Genomic DNA, 21,212 nt, shown 5'->3' on the forward strand with positions numbered 1-21,212 from the left:
GGCTGACAAGGAGCATAGTGTGTTTTCCGAGCATTGAATGGACTCGCCCATTTTTATATTTTATTAACCTTTGTGTTTTACGGACATGTTTGATGGTCCAATGTGGCGATTTTTGAATTACCATCTTCTGAGTCATTTCCCAGCTCTAGTGCAACAATGGACACAAAAACGTTTGTCTTTACAATGAAAGCTATTTATCAATGGGTTTTACATGAACCAGTGATCCAAGTTGTTTAATTCTATTGTGCCTAGTCTGTGGCAAACAACTTACAAATGCAGTAATAGCTCCAGCAAAATTGAAAAGACACTTAACTACAAGTCACAGCCGTATGATGCATAAAAGTAATGATTATTTTAAACAGATACTTGGTTTCTCAAAACAAACAGATTAAAGCTTTTGTTATTAAAGCCACAGTCAGTAAAAGGACCCAGGATACAAGTTATTTAGTAGCAGAACTTATTACCCAGAAAAGGAGAAGTCACACAGTTGGTGAGAACCTAATAATGCTAACATGTAAAATTATAGTGGGTAACATGCTCGGAGAAGATGCAGTACAAGAAATTGAAAAAGTTTCATGCTCAATGATGATGATGGCTGGTTCTTTGCTTGTGAAGATCAGGGGAGGTAGAAGAGTCCTCAAGAGCAACAGCATGATGGTGATTGGGAGTCAATTCTGGATCTGAAGACTCTGGAGCAATGGGAACAGCTGGTATGCGGGCACTTGGGTAGTAAGATCCTTCCCGTGCCTTCTCTTCTCTTAGGCAGTCGCCCTTCTGGATTCCTGAAAATTCTTGGCTGTGCAGTGAATCAGCGTTATCCAGCTGTCTCTGTCACAAGCAGCTGCTACCACTCATTGACCTTGATGTTTGCCTGAGAGAGCTCCTGCCTAAGTTGGTCTTTGTATCTCTTGTGCAGGACACCACGATCTCTCGTGCCCTGGGAGAACTCTCCACAGAGAACTGCTTTCAGTAACCTGGAGTTGACCATGCAGACATGTGGCCTGACCAGCAGAGCGGCCTGAGCAGCAAAGTGACTTCAATGCTTGGAAATTGAACCTTCTCCAGGACCTTGTTGTTGGAGACATGATCCTGACAGCTGATACCATGATGGAGTCGAGGCTGCGCTGATGGATGCGCTCAAGTGAATGAATTTACTTGCGATGTAAGGACAAGGCTTCAGAGCCACAGAGCAGTGTTGTGGTGTGTTGTGTACAGGCAGCCCTGTACACCTGGATTTTTGTGGTTCTTCTACACGTGTTTCTGGAGGTGCCCAAAGGCACAGCAATCTCTGGTGAATCAATTGTCAACTTCCCTTACTACCATAGCATCGTTGAAGATGATGCTGCCCAGGTAAGTAAACTGCTCAACTGTAGTGAGAGGGTGGTCATCAATAGTGGTCTGAGGTGGATTGTAAATGCTGCAATGGAGCTTCTGATAGAGGAGCATTGTTTTCTCCAGACTGACCGTTAACCTGAAAGTCCTTGCAAACTTGGTGAACTGAGTGACTGCAGTCTGTAGCACCTCCTCTGTTTGCGTGAGAAGAGCACAGTCGTCCATATATAGTAGCCTGAGAATGGGCTGTTGTGTGGTTTTTGTTTGGGTGAGAAGATGGCCGCTCTCAAACAGTATGATAAGTCGAATTATTGATGACATGTCACATGATGCTGAAGAGGTTTTGTGTGATAATCTGAAAAACAACAGTTTCTCTGTCCAGGTTAATGAGTCAACAGATTTCACCAATAAGAATCTTGTTGAAGCATTTGTAAGATTTGTAAATGATGGTGAAATTCAAGAATTTTTTTTTTCTTTGTTGCAAAGAGCTGCCCGAAACAAACAAAGGCCAAGATATATTTAATGTTTTGTCTTCATATCCAGAAACAAAAAGCCTGTCTTGGAGAAACTGTGTTGGCATCTGTATTGATAGTGTCCCATCGATGGTTGGCTCCATTAGAGGTTTTGTTTCTCTTGTAAAAAACAGAAAATCCTGATGTTGTCACAACACACTGCTTTCTTCACAGAGAGGTGCTGTTGCCAAAAAATCTTGGAGATGGAATGAAAAAATGTTCTAATGATGCTACAAAAATGGCTAACTTAATTAAACAAAGACCAATTCTCTTGAGAGTGTTTAAAAAGACTGTGTGAAAACGTGAGCAAAGAGCACACCAGTCTCCTGCTACATCCAGAAATCCAGTGGCTTAGCATTGGAAGAGTTTTCAACAGGGTGTTTGAGCTGAAAGGCCATTTCCAGGACCATTTTCAAGAAAATAGGATGCCAAGTTTTGCTAAGTGCATTGAGATGAAGAATAGCTGCAGAAACTAGTCTACCTGGCAGACGTTTTTCATCATACGAACCAGTGAACAAGTCTCTGCACGGCCCTGGAAAAAGTTTTGACATCACATTACAAAATTCTTGGAATTAAAGGAAACTGAATCTTTGGAAAAATAATATTACAAAAGGATATCTTGAAATGTTTCCACTGCTGCTTGGGCTGAAGAGTGAGGAAAGACCAGAAAGTCTCGAGTCTTATTGAAAACCACCTGGAAGAACTGCAGAACAAAATTGAACAGTCTTTTTCCTCCCTTTCAACACAAGTGTATGACTGAGCTAGGACCCTTTCTCTGAATCTTCTTCTCAGCCTTTGAGAGAAGAGGAAGAACTTTGTGAGATGCAATCTGATCATGCACTCAAGATGAGATTTACTGACCTATCCCTGGACAAGTTCTGGATTTTTCTGAGAGTATCCTGCCGTTCATAGGAAAGCAATGAACATTTTGTGCAGGTTTCAACATTTTACATATGTGAGCAAGCTTTTTCTTGTTTAGTAGGCATCAAGACCAAGGATAGAGATCATCTTATTTCAATTGAAGGTGAAATCCAAGTGTGCTTATCTCAAGTTCAACCCAGAATTGAGTGTTTGTGCAGCAAAAAGCAAACACAGGTTTCACATGCTAGGACTATATTTGAGCCTGATCATGCCACTTAGTATGAAAATGTTTTCTCAAAGTTTTGTATAAAAATGGGTCTTTGACTATATTTTTATTCATATAGCTTTGGCTTATGTCTTTTCAGTAACTTTACTATTCAATGTTGTTAATAAATTTTCATGTTGTAAATAGCATTGATTAAAATCAATTTACAACCTTTATTTAAGTTAAATCTACTGAAACTACCTATAGAAAAATTAAATCCCATTTAGGCTTAAGCCGGTTATTTGTCAGAAATTTATTCTGTTTGCCTTAAGAGTTTTTAAAATTTATAAAAGGGAAAGAAAGAGATTAAATTCAAGAACGGTTAACTAAGCTTAATTACTTGTTGTTTTTTCAAGAAAGGTTGGCTAACAATTCATTTTCTACACAAAAGAGTATTGACTATCATTTTTGGATTGTTATTATGTACAACTTACTGATCACGTTATCGTGCCATGAGCTGTAGATACAGTAATTTTTACACAGTGGATCCCTGAGACGTGTAAATTAGTTCAAGGGTTCCTCTAGGGCACTAAGGTTTAGAAAGGCTGCATTACATTGCAGAAGAAATGCTCAGATGGTTACAAAGCAAGCATTTGTATAAAATGGTGCTTAATCTCTGACAAAAGGTAACTGTGCATACTGTAGATTGTAATCAATCAAACAAAAGGTGGAAGCAATTGTCAAGGCAGGGAAATTTGAAAATATGAAAATGGTGCATAGTTCCCTGAAGGTGGAATCTCATGTGGACAGGGTGGTGAAGAAAGCTTTTAGTATGTTGGCCTTTATAAATCAGAGCATTGAGTATAGGAGTTGGGATGTAATGTTAAAATTGTACAAGGTATTGGTAGGGCCGAATTTGGAGTATTGTGTACAGTTCTGGTCACCAAATTATAGGAAAGATGTCAACAAATTAGAGAGAGTACAGAGAAGATTTACTAGAATGTTACCTGGGTTTCAGCACCTAAGTTACAGGGAAAGGTTGAACAAGTTATTATTCTTTGGACCATAGAGGGTTGGGGGGGGGGGGACTTGATAGAGGTATTTAAAATTATGAGGGGGATAGATAGAGTTGATGTGGATAGGCTTTTTCCATTGAGAGTAGGGGAGATTGAAACAAGAGGACATGAGTTGAGAGTTAGGGGGCAAAAGTTTAAGGGTAACACGAGGGGGAATTTCTTTACTCAGAGAGTGGCAGCTGTGTGGAACGAGCTTCCAGTAGAAGTGGTAGAGGCAGGTTTGGTATTGTCAGTTAACGTAATATTGGATGGGTATATGGACAGGAAAGGAATGGAGGGTTCTGGGCTGAGTGCGGGTCAGTGGGACCAGGTGAGAGTAAACATTCGGCACGGACTAGAAGGGCCAAGATGGCCTGTTTCCATGCTGTTATTGTTATATGGTTATATGTTATTGCAGAGCTGAAATCATTTCTCAGTTAGATTCTTGCTATTTGAAGATATGGCAAAAGAATGAAATTGATAAAGAACAGCAAATACAATATTTAAGGTGGGTTTGTGCAATGAGACCTCATTCATTCACAGCAATATAAATTTAAGGCACGTGTGTTATTCTTCAAATTGTGGAAGGGGAGTCATAATAAGTGATAATAATGGATGATGATCAGGAAAAAAACAATGGTGTCTGCATTCCATACATTGATGAAGAATGAGAGAACCAAGACTCAAATTAAGGTAATTAGAAAATGTCCTTGAAGTTAAAAAAAATTACCAGTTTCTCTTCAATAGATTTTTATTGCAATACAAACCAGAGACTTTTGTACCAATTTTTGATCTTAAGTTGACAGTATTGACAATAGCAGTATATAGAACTTGGGCATTATCTTTGCAATTTGCATATATACAGTTTATTATTCTATTATCTCAATATGATTACAAAATTGAATATGGAGGTTTGAAACAAAATGCCATTGCTGATGTATTGTCAAATTGTCATATAAGAATTTAGATAAATAGGTAAAGATAATTTTCAGTTTACATCAATAAAGATAGGAGAAAAGACACAAAGGCACTTGAACCTGTGAGAAGCCAGAGAGGAAATCACTTGCAGAGATTTTTGTTTCATCTCTTGTCACAGGTGAGGTTCTAGAGGACTGGAAACTGGTCAATGTGATTCCATTATTTAAAAAGGGTAGCAAAAACAAGCCAGGAAGTTATAGGTTGGTAAGTCTGACATCAGTTGTGGGTAAATTGCTGAAGAGGATTCTGAGTGACAGGATCTACCAATATTTGGAGAGATAGCGTTTGATTTGGAGCTTGGTAAGTTGTGCCTGACAATCTCTTGAAGTTATTCAAGGAAATAACCGGGGGATCGTCTACATGGACTTCAGCAAGGCCTTTCACAGGATCCTTAATTGCAAGTTAGTCTGAAAGGGAGAGATAGCAGATTGAATTCATGATGGTGTGTCTCATTCTATGCCACAAGGGTCAGTGCTGGAATCTTTGTTATTTATAATTGATACAAACATTTTGGATGTGAAGGTTCAAGGCTTGATAAGTAAAGTTTGCTGTTAAGTGGTGTCCTAGGTAGTATATAAGATTATGAAAAATTACAGGTGCACTTTAATCAACTAGGTATTTGAGCTGAGGAAATGGCTTTCAATCCTGATAAATGTGAGGTGTTACATTTTGGGAGATCGTATCAGGGAAGGGCTTATATAGGGACCTGGGAAGTGATGTGGAACAGGGAGAGATCTGGGAGTACAAGCACTGAAAATGGCACCACAGCTAGATGGGGTGATGAAGAATGTGTGTAGTATGCTGGCTTTATCAATCAGGGCACTAAGACCATAAGATATAGAAGCAGATTTAAGCCATTCAGCCCATCAAGTCTGCTCCGCCATTCCATCATGGCTGATTTATTATCCCTCTCAACCCTTAACCTTTAACACCTTTCCTAATCAAGCACCCTTCAACATCCACTTTAAATACATCTAATGACTCTTTCTCCAAAACCTTCTGTGGCAATGAATTCCACAGATTCACCACCTTCCAGCTAAAGAAATTTCTCCTCATCTCCATCCTGAAGGGATGTCCTTGTATTCTGAGGCTATGTCCTCTGGTCCTAGACTCCTCCACTTTAGGAAAAAATATAGGAGTTTGGAATTCATATTGCAGTTATGTAAGACAGGACAGAGGCCATACTTGGAGTATTGGTCACTCTTGTAGGAAATATGTTACTCAACTAGAAGTAGTGCAGAAAAGATTTACCAGGATCTTGCCTGGTCTTTGGGACCTGTTACGAAGTAAACCACATTTTCATTCCCTGGAACATTGGAGGTTGAAGGAGTGACTTGATAGAGGTATATAGGATCATGAGATGTAGATACAGGGTGAGCGCATATATTCTTTTTTCTCAGGAGGAACTGCTGAAGCAAGAGGGGATAGATTTAAGATCAGAGTTGAGAGATGTAAAAGTGACATAGGGTAGCTTCTTCATGTGGAGGGTGGTATGAATTTAGAATGAACTGCCAGAAGCAGTGGTTGAGGCAGGCACATTACCAACATTTAAAAGCTACTTGGATAGGGCCTATTTCCATGTTGTATGACTCCTTGACAACAGAGTTTTGTTAAATGAGAACAAAGATCAGAATTCTTAAAGGACATCACTTTGAATTTGTGAATGTGAGGTGAAGCTGGAAGTTTTATTTATTGATCCGGACTAGATAAAGATCTCCAAAGACTATACATTCATTATTTTGTTTTATAATTCTTAACATTCATCTGTAATCACTCAGAATGGCTATTGATGAACATGTTGTATTCAGTACTGTAACAGATTGGATATCAATTCCTGAATAGTACCTTTTTTTCACGCATTGACTTACAAGAAGAACTAGTTTTGAATAACAGTCTTGATTGTGCTCATTTCCATGTGAGGACTTAAGGGAATTATACACGCTGATATCACATTTCATCCAGCATCAATAGGGTTGTTAGAGAGATCAGTGAGATTTGTTCAAGAAGCATTTAAGAAGAACTGGTTTAAGAGGATTGTTAAAAAACTTAACAAAAGAATTTGATTAGCAAATTTCTTATCAGACTATAGAAGGACAATTACATTCCACAGCAGCTTATGCTCCTGAGTATGTATTGAAGACCTGGAACATAATTGGGTGCAGTTCAGTCCATCAAGCCTATTCCCCCATTATATAAAGCCTGGCTGTTTTGATTGGAATCTTATCTCCACATTCCTGTCTACTAACGGTAAACAAGAGAAGCAATTGAGATAGAAACAAGATTATAGCTTAGGTCACGGACAAAAAAATTACAAACAATATGACAGAGTTCATAAGTCAACACAACTTAGCAAATCTGCTGTTCAGAACTGCACTTCAAAGGAGAAAATACGAAATGTAATGCACGGAGATATCTTGTGGAAAATGAGAAATCTACACCAATGTAAATCGAATCCAGCCCGATATATACATGAAGGCTTCTGTGAGTACAAGTGTATGCCAAAGCTGATCTAGTGAACATGGAAAAGATTAGAAAAAAATTATACTGAATTGAGTGAAGAAGTGACTCAAGTACATAGAACACGGAACATAGAGCAGTACAACACAGGAACAGGCCATTCGGCCCTCAGTATCATGGCAATCCAATTAAATTAGTAATTAAATGGGCAACTTAACTAATCTCTGCCTACACAATGTCGATATCCTTCAATTTTCCTCACATTTATGTACCTATCTAAACACCCCTTAAAAGTCTCTAGTGAATCTGTCTGTACCACCACTCCAGGCAGTGTATCCCAGACACCTAATGCATTGTGTCAAAATATTTGCCACTCACATCTCCCTTGAAACTACCCTCTCTCACCTTAAATAAGTAGATCAAAACTTGATGAGCAAAGGGTTGAAAGTTTACCGCTAGTAGACAGGAAGGTGGAGATGAGATTCCAATCAGAGCAGCCAGGCCTTATTTGATGGGGAATGAGCTTGATGGTCTGCATGGGCTAACCCTGTTTCTGAGTGGTATGTTCCTTTGTACATTGCTCAACAAAGTGGATCACTCAAGTTCCATCAAGAGACTTAGAAAGCTTGTAAACAGGTTAAACATGCAAACAATTTTCATACATAAATGATTCTTCTAAAAAATTTGGAAAATAGTTTAATTAATGTAAATGCATGGTGTATGTACAATGTAAAGTATGTGCAGATGCTTATTGAATAAACCTTATGTAGCTTTCCATGTTTCTCCATGTATTCAGCATTGACTGAGTTCAAAGTATAGAATTGGAGCATGTAGTTACATTGTGAATTACAGCAGTGTGGGCTACATAGATCCTGACTGAGGTGTCAGCTGAAGGTGTATTTTGACAGAGACCACAGATGTGTTCACAGAGGCCACTTACTTAATATTCCCAAATATAGTTGCCATGTTCCACCCAAATCCCCGAAATTTTTTGGATCCCAATTTCTCTCTGGTTGGGCATGATGTGCAAGCTCAGTGACAGGCTGCTCAGTGTATGTTGTGCTCCTTTGGCTTCCTTTGGTAGCCTAGTCACAATACAAAGCCCCACCTAGCAGCAACCTGAAATGCATCCAAGTTCTTATACACTAGTGGATTTGCTACTTGTACAACTCCTTTAACCTCCCCATGGAATTGTTATAGATTGCAGAAGGCACCGAATATAGATCTGCTCCTTGTAGAACAATGGTTGCAAAGTCAATTGTTCTGGGCAGCCTTCCTGTTCATAGGTCAGCCAGCAATATTGTCTAGTGCCTATCCAATTCCCTTTTGAAGACACTGCTTCATTGTGTTTCCAGTACTCTTGCAGGTAGTGAGTTTCAGATCATGTCTACACTCCAGGAAAAAAAGATTGCACCTCACATCACACCCATTAATTTTAAATGTATGTTAGAATAGGGATTGATTTCCTGTAGCATAGGGGAGATTGGATAGAAGTATACAGAGTTATGAGGGATATAGATAGAGTAAATGCAAGCAGGCTTTTTCCACTGAGCATGGGTGAGACTAGAACTATAAGTCATGGTTTAAAGATGAAAGGTGAAATGTTTAAGGGGAGTTTAAGAAAGAACTTCTTCACTCAGAGTGTGGTGTGAATGTGGAATGAACTGCCAGTTGAAGTAGTGGATGTGGGTTTGATACCAACATTTCAGAGAAATGTGGATAGGTACATGGATGAGGGAGGTATTTACAGCTATGGTCCAGATGCAGGTCGATGAGACTATACAAAATAACAGTTTTGCACAGACTACGTGGGCCAAAGGACCTGCTTTGATGCTGTACCGCTCTATGACTCTGCTGATATTATAAGGTCCTACAGGCAATAGCATTTATCTGCCTTCAATGCTCAAGTTTTCTTTCAGCCTACTTTACCTTTCTTCTGCTTTACTCCAATCACATCAATTTATGTACTGACATCTCACAACTAGACAGGTAACCCTTTTTTCTGGATTGCAGCTTGACCACAATCATAGGGTCATCCATAGGAGCAGCACACCTTCCTTGATCCTCCCCACATCTCTTCTAGATCATCAAATATTGAACTAGCATGAATCTAGACATCTGTGTCTGTGCATCCACAGTTTAACATTTCTATGTAATAGTTGATTAAGTGTCAGACTGATTCTGGCCAGAGTCATTTTGAGGCAAGGTCAGTTATTAATTGGAAATATTAAGCTGCATCAAGCATTATTCCTTTAGTGTGACTGTTTCTGCCCTTTAACTATTTTCAAATTCGTGTTGCGACTTAAGAAGCTTCTACTGTGACATAGAATTACATAAACCAACAGCATTTCTTCACCAGAGCATTCTCAGATCATTCTTAAATGTCTCAGGCATGTCTTATTTTTATTTAAAATTTCTGCTGCCTTTCTTTAATTAATCCTCATCTGTCTAGCTGAAGTATTGTGTTTCCTCGAGGGATGTTCACTATCGGGTAGGCTAACTGTCCTGTAGTTAATTAGTTTGCCCCTTAATCTTTTCAGCAAAGGTTACATTGCAATGTTTCAGTTGTCTGTGGTGCACACAACCCCCCACCACATATAGACATACACACACACACACACACACACACACACACACACAAAGTGAGGATTGACACACACACATATAATGAATGATGAGCATTTTAAAGGAGCATGTCAAAGAAGGTTAGAAAGACCAGATTTTAAATGGAATTTTAGAGAAATACAGAGGTTTGGGACTGGAGATTATAAAGGTAAGAGGTCGTCTCATTGATAATGTTCTCCAGCCTTGGCAAATCTCCGTAAATGTAATTTTCTAATGCTATTGTTGATTTTCTGTAAAGTGGTGACAGGAACTGTGCAGATCACTCTAATTATTCAGGTAGAACCTCTGCATGAGTCCATCTTCCTGTTATTTGTTTCGCTCTAGGGAAAGCGAGGTAGAAGAGGCCCTACTGGAAAGCCAGGACCCCCTGGACCACCTGTAAGTTCATTTATTCTTCCTTAAGGCGTGTTGTTTAATGTTAACTTTGTTCTGTTTGTCCCTGGGGCTCAAGTTTGAAGCTGGCACAATTTAAAAGTATGGATACATATGATAATATTTAACCAAAGGAGTCTCAACATCCCAGGAAGTGACTTAACAACAAAAGCAATCACAAGAAAGGAAGGCTGTTGGAATGAGATAGTCAAATCATTAGGCATTTTTAGCAGCTCAGCTAGGGATGGTGTTGGCTGATATCTTGGATACAGTAATGTGACACCTTAGTGATGGTATAAAAAATTGGATCAAATGTGAAAAGGTTGTAAAGAGAGTGATTTGGTTTCATATTCTTGTCAGGAAAAAAGGAAAAACTGAGTTCAGTGACTGGGAATGTATTTTGTGTTGGGAATGTATTTTGTGTTGGGAATTGAAAATGAATTTGAAAGTCCAAATATTTAGTTGAAGGAAATAGTTATCCATCCATTACTAAATGTCAACCATTAAACCTAACATATGCAAGCAGTTCAGGACTCACAGGAAGTGTTGTTAATGCAGAGCTAGTTCATAAAAAGAACATGAGTGCTGGAGGTACTCAGCATATCAGGCAGCATCTGTGGAGGGAAAGAGACCGTCAATGATTTGGGTTGTTTGGACTGTGAGAGCATAGGACAGGTACAGTAGCCAATATAAAGATATGAGTGGGAGGGTTGGAGCAGGACTTGGCAATCAATAGTGGATCCAGATGAGGGGAGTCTGTTTGGCAGATGGAGGGTAAGGTAGAGCTTCTGGCAGAGTTGGCTGGGAGGTGGTAAGTGGAGACAATAAAGGACTTTGATTATGGAATCTGATAAAAAGTGAAGTTAAAAGTATAACCAAATGAGGGAAGGATGGTGGGCAGGTGGAAACAGTGGGGGAGGGAATAAGGAACAATGGGTGGCATGTATGGGTAATAGGCTGATGGAATAGGTGGGGATGGGAAAGAAACTGAGAGATAAAGGGCTGTCAGATGGTATATCAGAAGGAGACAGAATGGGATAGAAGGGGGTCAGGTTACTAGAAATGACCGGAATTCTGTATTCACGTCATTGTGTTGTAGGCTACCTGGGGGGAGGAGAGGTATGAGGTGCTGTTCTGCTAGTTGTATCTGGCAGTGAAGAAGTCTGTGTACAGAAAAGTTGGTGTGGAATTGGAGAGGGGAATTAAAAATACGTTGCCATGCTACCGGCACCAGCATAGTATGCCCACATCGTAATAACCTTAACCATAACCTGTCTTCTTTCTTCAAAACTGGGAAAAGTAAGAAAAAGAAAAAGATGTATTTTAAGTTGGAGAAGAAGCAGTGTTGAAAAAAATAAAGGTTAATGTCTGTGATAAGATGAAGAAGAAGAAAAACTGTAACACAGATGGAATTGTAGCTGAGAGATGAGAGCGATGGTTTGATATTTAAAGCTGACCTGGCTGAAAGAAATTGATCAGAATAGAGATAAATGTGTAGAAACAGTTATGAGAAGCAAAACACAGCAGCTGCTGAAATCTGAATTAAAGAGAATACTGGAAATTCAGGAATGAGTAGAGAAAGAAAAAAAATTCTTCGCAGTATCACTAAATTGTAGTGTTTTCATCTAATTATAAATAATTTATTTTTAAGTAGCTCTGTAAAATATAACCTGACATTTTTTGCACACTGTTCCGCTTCTCTAGTTAAAGTGAATGCATACTCTTAATTACAACCAGCTGTGAATGTAAATGGTATTTGAGTAAATGATTTCACAGGCAATAATTCAATATTAATATTTAAGCTATTCATACATTATGCTTATCCTCACCTTCTTTAAATAGGATGGTTAATCTATTAAGAAAGTAACTTAAAATCTTGTTCCTGTGCTATTTTCCTTTCCTTCTCTGGTTAATAGTTTGTGGTGTACGGTTGGCAGTGAAGAAAGTTATTGAAGGTTTCAAATGGGCCAGTTGGCTGAGGAATGGCAAATAACATTTATATTAAGTAAATGTTAGGTGTTGTATTTTGTTAAGACAAGCTAGGGTAGGACTCGCACAGGAAATGGTAGGGTATAGATACATAGTTCCTTAAGAGTGATTACACTGGTAGACAGGGTGGTAAATAAGGTGTTTGGCATGCTTGCCTTCATTGATGAGGATATTGTGTACAGGAGTAAGGACATCATGTAACAACTGTACAAGATGCTTAGCTACATTTGGAGTACTGCATGCAGCTCTGGTCATCCTGCTGTAGGAAGGATGTCACGAAACTGGAAGGGGTATAAAACAGATTCACAAAAATCTGGGACTGGAGGGCTTGAGTTATATGGTGAGGTTGGATAGTCTGGGTTTTTCTCACTGGTTTGTCGGAGGCTGAGGGGTAATTCTATAGATGTTTTTAAATCATCATGAGCACAGATAAGGTGAATAAATAGTCACAGTCTGATTGAGCAAGCTTCCAGAGAAGTGGTATACACAATCTTTAAAAGATATTTGAACAGTTACATTGTTATGATATGGCAACAATGAATATAGAATTTAGTCGGTATTTTATAAACAAATAAAACATTTATTAAACACTGCTCAATAAACAAATGACTAACTTAACCGGAAGTTAACTGCTATACAGCAACTCGAACAGTTCTTAAAGCAATAAATGCAAACACGGTTCTTAAAATGATAAATGCAAACACAGTTTTAAAAGTGGTAAGTGCGAAACTCCAAATGATTTAGACAGTCAATTAGGAGAGACTTTCCTGAAGTAACGAATTCCTCAATGACATGACGTTACTGCTTATCTGAGCTGAAATATGCCTTGCCTGAAGGATTTACGACAAAGGAAATTAAAATGGCTTAAAAGAACTGACCTTCTCCTTGGCAAATAATGCTGTGCCCAGGCCTTTCTGCTTTCACAATGCAGGGGCTATCTCGGATGCAGGTTACTACCTTCTGAATGAGGATTCAATAAGGTCGATCCTGTAGTAAACTGCAGACAACACCCAGTTCACTCGATCCTTTGGGTCTCCGTACTTCGGTAAATTCTTCACTCTCCATCTGGACTAAAACTGGCAGCATTGTGGTGAAAACTGCTGACAATAACCTTTGAGACTTCAGACAGAAAGTAAAACTCCACTTTAAAACAAAACTGCCGCATGAGACGAATACGCAGCATAACGGAGTCACTGACGAATGAAACAACGAACTGACCTGTGTCACGGCAAGGCTTACCCATTTTATAACTGTTGTAACAGGCCATCACATGACCTCTCACTGGCAGGAAAATTACATCAACCCACCATTACAAGACCTTTACATCATGCTCACCAGATACTCAGTTACATCATGGTCATAAGACAATCACCAGAAACCCACGGGGTATGTAACAACATGAACAGGAAAAGCTTAGAGGGATATAGGGCTAAATGCAGGCAAATGGGACTAGCAGAGCTCGGCAGCTTGGTCAACTTGGATTAGATGGGCTGAGGGGCCTGTTTCTATGACTTCTCCAACACCAAATAAAGTGAAAGCTGGAAATTAATTGTTGGATAGGCAATTGAATCATTTCTGCAAGGAAGAACAGGGAGAGCTCTAACGGAAATACCCTGTGAATAGATACAATTCTGCTACAACCCTGGGGTTATCCTGCCTTTTAAAAAGATTATTTTTTTAAAAATAGTGACATACCTAGAATATGCTGACAGAGGAAGTGGTGAATGCAGTTACAATGGCAATATTTAAGAGGTTTTTCATCTGGCACATGAACAAGCAAGTAATGGAGCAATATTGACCACACTTAGGCAGAAGGAAGTTTAAATTGGGAGTCTGGTCAGCACATACTTCATGAGCTGAAGGACTTGTTTTCCAGCTCGATGTTTTATGTTCTACAGTATGTTCAAAAATAATAGTATGGAATCTCTGGCAATGTGAGAGAGCAGCACCCCCTTAGCTCTGCATTGAAGGGTCAGGCTAGTTGTGTGTTCTTATCTTTGCAGGGGGAGGGGAAGCATTTGAATTCCCAAGTTTCATTTCACGGCTTTCCACTGAGTCAATAATGAGCAATAATAGCTATTTATTTTCAAAAACTTGAATATTACTAATATGTCAGCCAATAGATCCTATGTGAGGTGTTAAAATAAAAATTGATGTATGTTTTCATCACACTGTGTCTGGTTTGTTCATTCTGTAGGGTCCTGTTGGACCTCCTGGAAATCCAGGATTGTCTGGAAAACTCGGACCTCAGGTAAGTAATCCAAGTTAAACCTCTTTTAGTTTTCTTCTCTGTAAGGTCACAAACTCTTCCTGTTTGTAGTTTAATATACAAGTTGTTCATATTCTCAATATCTTTTCTTTGCTCAGTTTGTCTTTTGCATGCTGATTGTTTGTCAGTCTTTCTTTATGTATTGTTTTTCATAAAATTCCAATGTATTTTTTGTTCTGTAAATGCCTGCAAGAAAATGTAGCATATGGCAATATATACGTACTTTGTTATTAAATTTACTTTTGAACTTTTAAGCTGTTAGGAAAATGTTCATGTTATTTATTGCCAAAAGCTGATTAGCTCTGACCATCTTTTTCCTTCCCTAGGGTTTGCCTGGGGAAACAGGTCTCAATGGGAAGTCAGGAATGCCAGGGCCTCAGGTTGGTATTTTCTTGATATACTGTTCTCATTTCTTTGACTAACTGTATGATATAATATTTCAGAAATATCTGAGGCACTCATAACTGATTCTGCACCTGTCCCAGTAAGGCAAACACACTAATTTAGATATAAATGAGGGTAACAGGTAATTCAGTCATCCTTAAATATTTAAGTATAACTATCTGAGGTCCACCAAGGCTGAGTAATCATTCAGTGACAATGAAGACACTGCAGAAGAAATGACAGAGAACTGCAAGCCATCTGGTAGTAATGCCTTTGGAATGCAGCCAGGCCAAGCCCCCAATTGCCTTGCCCCTTGTCATGCCACTAAAACCCAGCAAGATAATGAGATAAATTTTGTTTTCATCTAGCAGGTTTTAATAAGCACCTGTAGGCTTTTCAAATCCATAATTAAACACTCAGACCTGCAATTAATCCTTTGGAAATTCTTAGATGACTTGCAACTTTGACATATTTTGCTGCTAGCAGTTGTCTACTCTAGGGAAATGAGGTGAAGAGAATACTGGAAGGTCTGCTGGAAAAAAGTAGAGCTGCATAATTAAAATATTCTTTCTACATCAAATCTTTTCTGAATGTGATGACTAAGTTATAGATATTGGTGTAAGCTATACTATTGTGAGAATAAAGAATAACTTTCAACAATGAAACTACGGTGGCAAGTTTTGCTAATGTGAAACGTAAGGTCATAGAGTCATAGAAAACTATAGCACAAAAACTAGCCCTTTGGCCCATCTAGTCTCTGCTGAACTATCATTCTGCCTAGGCCCAGGGACCTGCTCCTGCATCATAGTTCCATTCATCTTCCCGCCCCAATACATGTATTGTTTCAATTTTCTCTTAATTGTTGAAATTGAACCTGCATTCACCAGTTCCACTGTCAGCTTGTTCCACACTTTCACCATCCTCTGAGTAAGTCTCAGAGGAAAAGGTCTCAATGGAAAAAGCCAACTTTCAATTACCCTGTCTATACCCCTCATAATTTTGTATACCCCTGTAAGTGCAATGCAATACTGAGAGTACACCCATGTCAACTATAAGCTCATTGAATGGCAGAACAGGTTCGCGGGACCAAATAGCTTACTATTATTAATTCAGATGTTCATCTAGAAAATATTTGATCCTAGGTACTTGTTAATGAATGGAAATGTTAAGAGTAAACTCCTAGACTGGAGTTGACCTCCATTTCTTTTATGAATGGAAATGAAGTGTTGATTTTATTGTTTGTTTCTTAGTTCCCAAATCTTTATTCTTACAACCCTTGCTTGAAATTCTTATTTTGGGACAATACCAAGTTGGCATTGATTTCCTGATTTATACCTCTGGCAGGGTCCACCTGGAAAAGATGGCATTCCTGGTAAACCAGGGTTAAAGGTAAGTTTAACCTTATGCTTTCAATCACTGATATTTTGTGGTAACTGCAGTGGTGGAAGAATATAATTAGTGTAGCATGATTACATAACGGCGAGCATAACACTATTACAGCACCAGCAACTACCAGTTTGGGTTCAATTCCCACTGCTGTCTGTCAGGAGTTTGTGTGTTCTTCCTGTATTCTCATGGGTTTCCTCCAGGGGCTCTGGTTTCCTCTTGCATTCCAAAGATGTACAGGTTAGGGTCAGTGAGTTATGGGCATGCTTTGTTGGTGCCAGAAGCGTGGCGACACTTGCAGGCTATCCAGCACAATCCTTGCTGATTTGATTTAACACTAACAACACATTTCACTGTATATTTCAACATTTCAATATACATGTGACAAAATAAATTTAACCTTTCATCTTACTTTTGAACTTATTTTAAAGGAATATGTTTCCCAGCATCTGATTATCTAATATAATTAGATATCACATGTATATTTTATAGCTGACTAGGAAAAGCAAGACTAGCACCTTAGTCTCAAAGCCAGGCTCATCTGTTCTTGGCTGTTCTGCACAGATTTACAGTGACAGGTTAAAACTGCTAATTGTTGAGGTACTTTTACTTAGCTGAAGTCAGGAATTAATTTCAGATTTGTTAGATTCCTTCCTTCCTTGTAAAGTTGGTGCTGCTGATGGAAGGAGTGTGATAATGCATCGCTTTAATTCATTACAGGGCCAAGAGAGAAGTTTTGACCTGAAATGTAAATAATTCCTTCCCCATGTCCCTCACTCCCACAGATGTTGCTTGACTCGTTGAGTTTCTCCTGCATCATGTCTCTGCTCCCAGTTCCAGCACCTGAGGACTCTTGTCTCCATGATCATATTGAATGCCAGAGAATCATAATTCATATTTTCACAAGAAAGGGACTAAGTCAGTGGTAAATAATGAGAATAGTACAGGTACTTCCACATGCAGAGAAATGACTAAGTCAGGTTTTATACCAAGATACCAATGATAAAATTTGTTATAAAGTTTATGTGATTCTGTTTATCTGTTTCTGGTGACCAATGAGGTGGAATACTCCTGCTTGTTGATGATTAAACAAGCAAAAAAGCTGAGCATATTTAATTGCTGATGATATTGCAAGATGGCACCACTTTCCTAAAACAAAAGAAAATCTCAGGATCAAATGTTTGTATGTCAGACATTTTTGTTGATTTGTGGACACAGACTGTTCAAAATAAAACACTAGGAATTTGATAAGGTACCCCATGTAAGGCTTATTGAGAAAGTTAGGAGGCATGGGATCCAAGGCTACATTGCTTTATGGATCCAGAACTGGCTTGCCCACAGAAGGTAAAGAGTGGCTGTAGACGGGTCATATTCTGCATGGAGGTCAGTGACCAGTGGTGTGCCTCAGGGATCTGTTCTGGGACCCCTGCTCTTCCTTATTTTTATAAATGATCTGGATGAGGAAGTGAAAGGATGGGTTAGTAAATTTGCTGATGGTGGGGGTGTTATGGATAGTATGGAGGGCTGTAAGAGGTTACGGTGGGACATTGATAGGATGCAAAACTGGGCTGAGAAATGGCAAATGGAGTTCAACAGAAATGTGGTTCCTTTTTTTGGTCAAATATGATGGCAGAATATAGTATTAATGGTAAGACTCTTGGCAGTGTGGAGGACCAGAGAAATGTTGGGGTCTGTATCCACAGGACACTCAAGGTTGCTGCTCAGGTTGACTGTCTGGTTAAGAAGGCATATGGTGTAAGATCAACTGTGAGATTGAGGTAAAGTGCTGAGAGGTAATGTTGCAGCTATATAGGACCCTGCTCAGACCCCACTTGGAGTACTGTGCTCAGTTCTGGTCACCTCACTACAGGAAGGATGTGGAAACTATAGAAAGGTTGCAGAGGAGATTTACAAGGATGTTGCCTGGATTGGAGAGCCTGCCTTATGAAAATAGGTTGAGTGAACTTGGCCTTTTCTCCTTGGAGCAACAGAGGATGAGATGTGACCTGATAAAGGTATATAAGATGATGAGAGGCATTGATCATGTGGATAGTCAGCGAGGCTTTTTCCCAGGGCTGAAATGGCTAATATGAGAGGGCACAGTTTTAAGATGCTTGGAAGTAGATACAGAGGAGATGTCAGGTATAAGTTTTTTTACGCAGAGATTGTGGTGGAAGCGGATACAATATGGTCTTTTAAGGGACTCTTGGATAGATACATGGAGCTTAAAAAAAGAGGGCTATGGGTAACCTTAGATAATTCCTAAAGTAAGTACATGTTTGGTATAGCTTTGTGGGCTGAAGGGCCCATATTGTGCTGTAGGTTTTCTATGTTCTATGAATGTTATTTTTAAGGATTTTGAACTATTGTCATGTTGCTGATAATTTATTTGGCACAACTTTGGGTATTCCCCAAAGATGTGAGCTCACAGCAGTAAACTGTGAATTCTAATAAGGGAAAGTAGAATTAAATTAGTAGAAATAGAGACACAAGAGATAAAAGGTGCTGGAGTCTGGAACAGTCAGCCTGAAACATTGACAGTTCCTTTTCCTCACAGATGCTCTCTGACCTTCTAAGTTCCTCCAGCAGGTTGTTTGTTGCTTCATTAGAAATAGTTGTTTTTGTCAGTGAAGGGAAGTTTGATAGTTTGTTATGTTGTCCAGAGGTTGGGTCAGGATAAAGGGAGATGTAGGCTGCATCTAATTTTCCTCAAGTAGAATTGACTTGTGTTCCACTACACTAATAGTTCTCAGTTTGCAACTTCAAAAACTGGCCATTGCCACAGAACCAAACTGGGCAGAACATCAGAAAAAGGAAGGTTCATGTTCATGATTTGATATCCATACATTCCCATTTCCCAGCGGTCAGGATTATCCTTTGCTATATGTAGTATTGACAAACCTGTATTGGAAATTCAGTTCACATGGATAACTCGGACTAAATTCCAGCAAAAATAATGAGAATAAGAATGAAGCAGCTGCGAGGAAATTCCAGCAGAAGTACAAGAGACAAAACAGAAGAGGCAGTCCATATTGCTTCCATCCAGTTTCAGAGCAATGGGCAGTTGCTCAAGCTTTTTTCCCATGGTTCATAGATTAACTAGTCATTGTAAATTGTCCAGTAATTAGGGTAAGGTTAAATTGGGGCTTGCTAGGCAGTGCTGCTTGAAGGGCCGGAAGGCCTATTCCCCACTATATCTCAATAAATAAATAAATATTCAGGAACATTTCAGATGTTAAGTGCTGGGGGAGTGCTAAAAGGAAGTTTACAAGGAATTTTTTTTTTCCACGAGATTGGTAAGTGCCTGGAACTCTGTACCTGGGGAAGTGATGGGAAAAAGCTATGGTCACATATAAAAGGCATTTAAAAAGGCACATCCTCCAAGAGGACCACAACCTTGTCACAGGGTTTAGAGGTTTGCATGCCTGAAGGACCCAAAGAGCTATGCTGGCTGGAGTAGTGTCACCCATGCCAAATAGGTCAAAGGGTAGAGGCCAGACTAAGAGTGGTCCATCAGTCCTCTGGGTTTGGGAATCCAGCTCAGGGCTAACAACTCTGACTGGTCAAAAATCAATTGTTACAGAAACAGCAATGAAGAATCATTCTATACTGACAGAGATGGAGGACCTTCATTGCTGCCCTAGATGCCAGTGGCATAATGGGCAGTAAGTGAAAAAGGCCAATGAACAGGGAGGGATATAGACTATGTGAGGGCAAATAAGGTTGGCTTTAATGGAATCCTGGTTGGCATAAACACAGTGGGCCTTGTCCTCTTCTGTACTGTTCTATATTCTCTGTCTCTGCTAACTTTGGATAATATCTCCAAGAGATAAAGCAAACAGAAATTCTGCAGTAATCTAGCTGAAATATAAATCAACATTATTTGGTTCAAAAAGCTCTGTTTCAGGAATTACCAATTCTGTTGTACAGAAGGGGGATTCCCTTGAATAAAGAGGTATGACATATGGTGTAAGATTATGAATAATGTATGCCTCTAAGGACAGAACACATTGTTGAGAAAATGTTGGAGAAATACAAAGGTCTTTCCAATTAGCTTCCCCATTCTAATCACATATGTCACCTGTACAGTAATTACACCAGCTACTTTGTGTAAAAGATAATTAGACTCTGCAATATCCGACCCCTAAAATATTTTCACCAAATCTCATTAAAGCTACTTTGATAGGGCCAGAGAGCAGAATTGTGGATAAACTGAGAGTTACTGAGAAGTTAGGGCAGTAATCAATTTTAGATAACCTAGCTCTACTCTCCACTACCAACATCAACCCATCGCTGGGTTTCAAAAAGTCACATTGATGTATTTTGTCCTACAAAATTGGCTATGTTACAGTAAAAATGGAATTGGCAGCTTCTGAAAATGAACACTCGTCATGTGCAATGTCCAAGTCTGCCCTGGAATGGCTGAAGCACCTGCAAAATGCCAGTTGGAAAAGTTCTCACTGGTGTGGAAATCCTTGTGTTGGTCTTGTTGATTTATTCTCAGCTTGTGATATGTACTGCAGTTGGAAGGCGAGCAGGTCAAAGGAATCAGATTGGACAGATGTCTTTTATATTAGTGGTGATAAACCTTTGCAGCAAGATTTATCTTGCTGTTCAACAAAAGACAACATCAGCTTTTAGCACCATGGTAGCATAGTGGTTCGCACAATGCTATTACAGTTCAGGACATTGCGGAGTTGAGTTCAATCCTGCTGCTGCTCTAGAAGGAATTCCTGTGTGTCTTTCCCATGGAATACCTGGATTTTCCCCTGGTGTTCCCGTTCCCT

General features: G+C 39.3%; 1 protein-coding gene across 1 annotated transcript in view; it reads left to right on the forward strand.

The window, feature by feature from the left end:
• The window catches only part of LOC132401339 (collagen alpha-1(XXII) chain), a 258,324-nt gene that overhangs the window by 221,015 nt on the left and 16,097 nt on the right, over positions 1 to 21,212 (forward strand). The window contains exons 16-19 of the mRNA XM_059983468.1: positions 10,350 to 10,403; positions 14,584 to 14,637; positions 14,982 to 15,035; positions 16,384 to 16,428. Of these exons, the coding sequence (XP_059839451.1) occupies positions 10,350 to 10,403; positions 14,584 to 14,637; positions 14,982 to 15,035; positions 16,384 to 16,428 (207 nt within the window). The remainder of the gene's footprint in view (positions 1 to 10,349; positions 10,404 to 14,583; positions 14,638 to 14,981; positions 15,036 to 16,383; positions 16,429 to 21,212) is intronic.

This window comes from Hypanus sabinus, chromosome 10, assembly GCF_030144855.1.
Source record: "Hypanus sabinus isolate sHypSab1 chromosome 10, sHypSab1.hap1, whole genome shotgun sequence".
Classification (NCBI taxonomy): Eukaryota; Metazoa; Chordata; class Chondrichthyes; order Myliobatiformes; family Dasyatidae; genus Hypanus; species Hypanus sabinus.